The sequence below is a fragment of the Elephantulus edwardii genome, unplaced genomic scaffold (assembly GCF_000299155.1).
Source record: "Elephantulus edwardii isolate Elephantulus edwardi_28Jun2011 unplaced genomic scaffold, EleEdw1.0 scaffold00008, whole genome shotgun sequence".
In the NCBI taxonomy this organism is placed as follows: domain Eukaryota; kingdom Metazoa; phylum Chordata; class Mammalia; order Macroscelidea; family Macroscelididae; genus Elephantulus; species Elephantulus edwardii.
In genome coordinates, this window is record NW_006399758.1 from 10,487,052 (window position 1) to 10,488,176 (window position 1,125).

The 1,125-nt window shown below is 37.9% G+C and overlaps 1 protein-coding gene across 1 annotated transcript in view; it reads left to right on the forward strand.

The window, feature by feature from the left end:
• PREX2 (phosphatidylinositol-3,4,5-trisphosphate-dependent Rac exchange factor 2) overlaps positions 1-1,125 on the forward strand; it is a 409,408-nt gene that overhangs the window by 149,228 nt on the left and 259,055 nt on the right. Inside the window, exon 8 of the mRNA XM_006880444.1 lies at positions 826-929. Within this exon, the coding sequence (XP_006880506.1) occupies positions 826-929 (104 nt within the window). The remainder of the gene's footprint in view (positions 1-825; positions 930-1,125) is intronic.

A 1,125-nucleotide genomic window follows, 5' to 3' on the forward strand; every position in this document is an offset into this window, starting at 1 on the left:
GGGCCTTATTTTTTGCTACTTCCTTCAAAGCAGCTTGAACTTCTTCCTTCATCACCATAGGTTCTTGCTCATATGTTATTTCTTTAAATTCATATCATTTCTTCATATCATTTCACATATGAAAGATTATAGATATGTTATTAATAGACATGTTCAAGAGTATGTAGTTAGGTAATTAAAGCCACATGTTCTTGTTGTTGTATGCTGTCAAATTGAAACCGATTCATAGCTGACCCTCCAGAGGATTTTCAGAGCCTTTAAATCACGTAGAAGTTTGTCTGTCTTTCTCAGCAAGTGGATTCCAACCAGGCCTTTGAGTTGGCAGCATAATTACTTACTTTTAGGCCACCAGAGTGCTCTCTCTACAGGAATAAATGAAAGATATTTTTCTAGCTGCATAGTAGTTTAAGGATATCCAATACAGTCAATTTCGTTTAGGAGGAATCGTCTGGAGTACTTAAAAGATGAATGAATTATCTACTAATTGGAAAATGAAATGAAGATAAAAGAAACACAGCTGAAATTTTAAAAGAACTATCTTTTAGTTATGGCAAGACTTTGGGCACCTATGTTGAACTAAAGCACACATTCACCTTCAAACAAGTACGGTATTTCTAGTCTAAATAAAGTTCCATTTTACTTTAAAAATTTATGTGTAAGCCACCTCATGTAAAGCTGGTTGTACTATTGTAAATGGGTAGACATGATTCCAAGACAAAACAATAGATTAATATTGATATTGGTGCTTGGTGTCTTCCCTTACTCTACCCAGGGATTTGTGTAAAGATTCATGTATTCAAGTTTTTTATTTCATTCCATTGTTAGACGGTTGAAGAACAGCAAGGCATCTACAGATGGACATCGCTACCTTTTTCGTGGCAGGATCAATACGGAGGTGATGGAGGTCGAGAACGTGGATGATGGCACAGGTGGGTCATTGGTACATTTAAAACGGATTGCTTGCTGTGAACCCCTCACGAGACAAACTTCTACCATATATGTTGGAAGGAGGAGTGGCATCCACTTCGTAATAGCTTGCCTCCAGAAACCCTATGAACCTGGAGAGAGGATGAAAGACACCCAAGCGTTGAGGACTCTCCTTCATAGGGTTGCTATGAGTCGCCT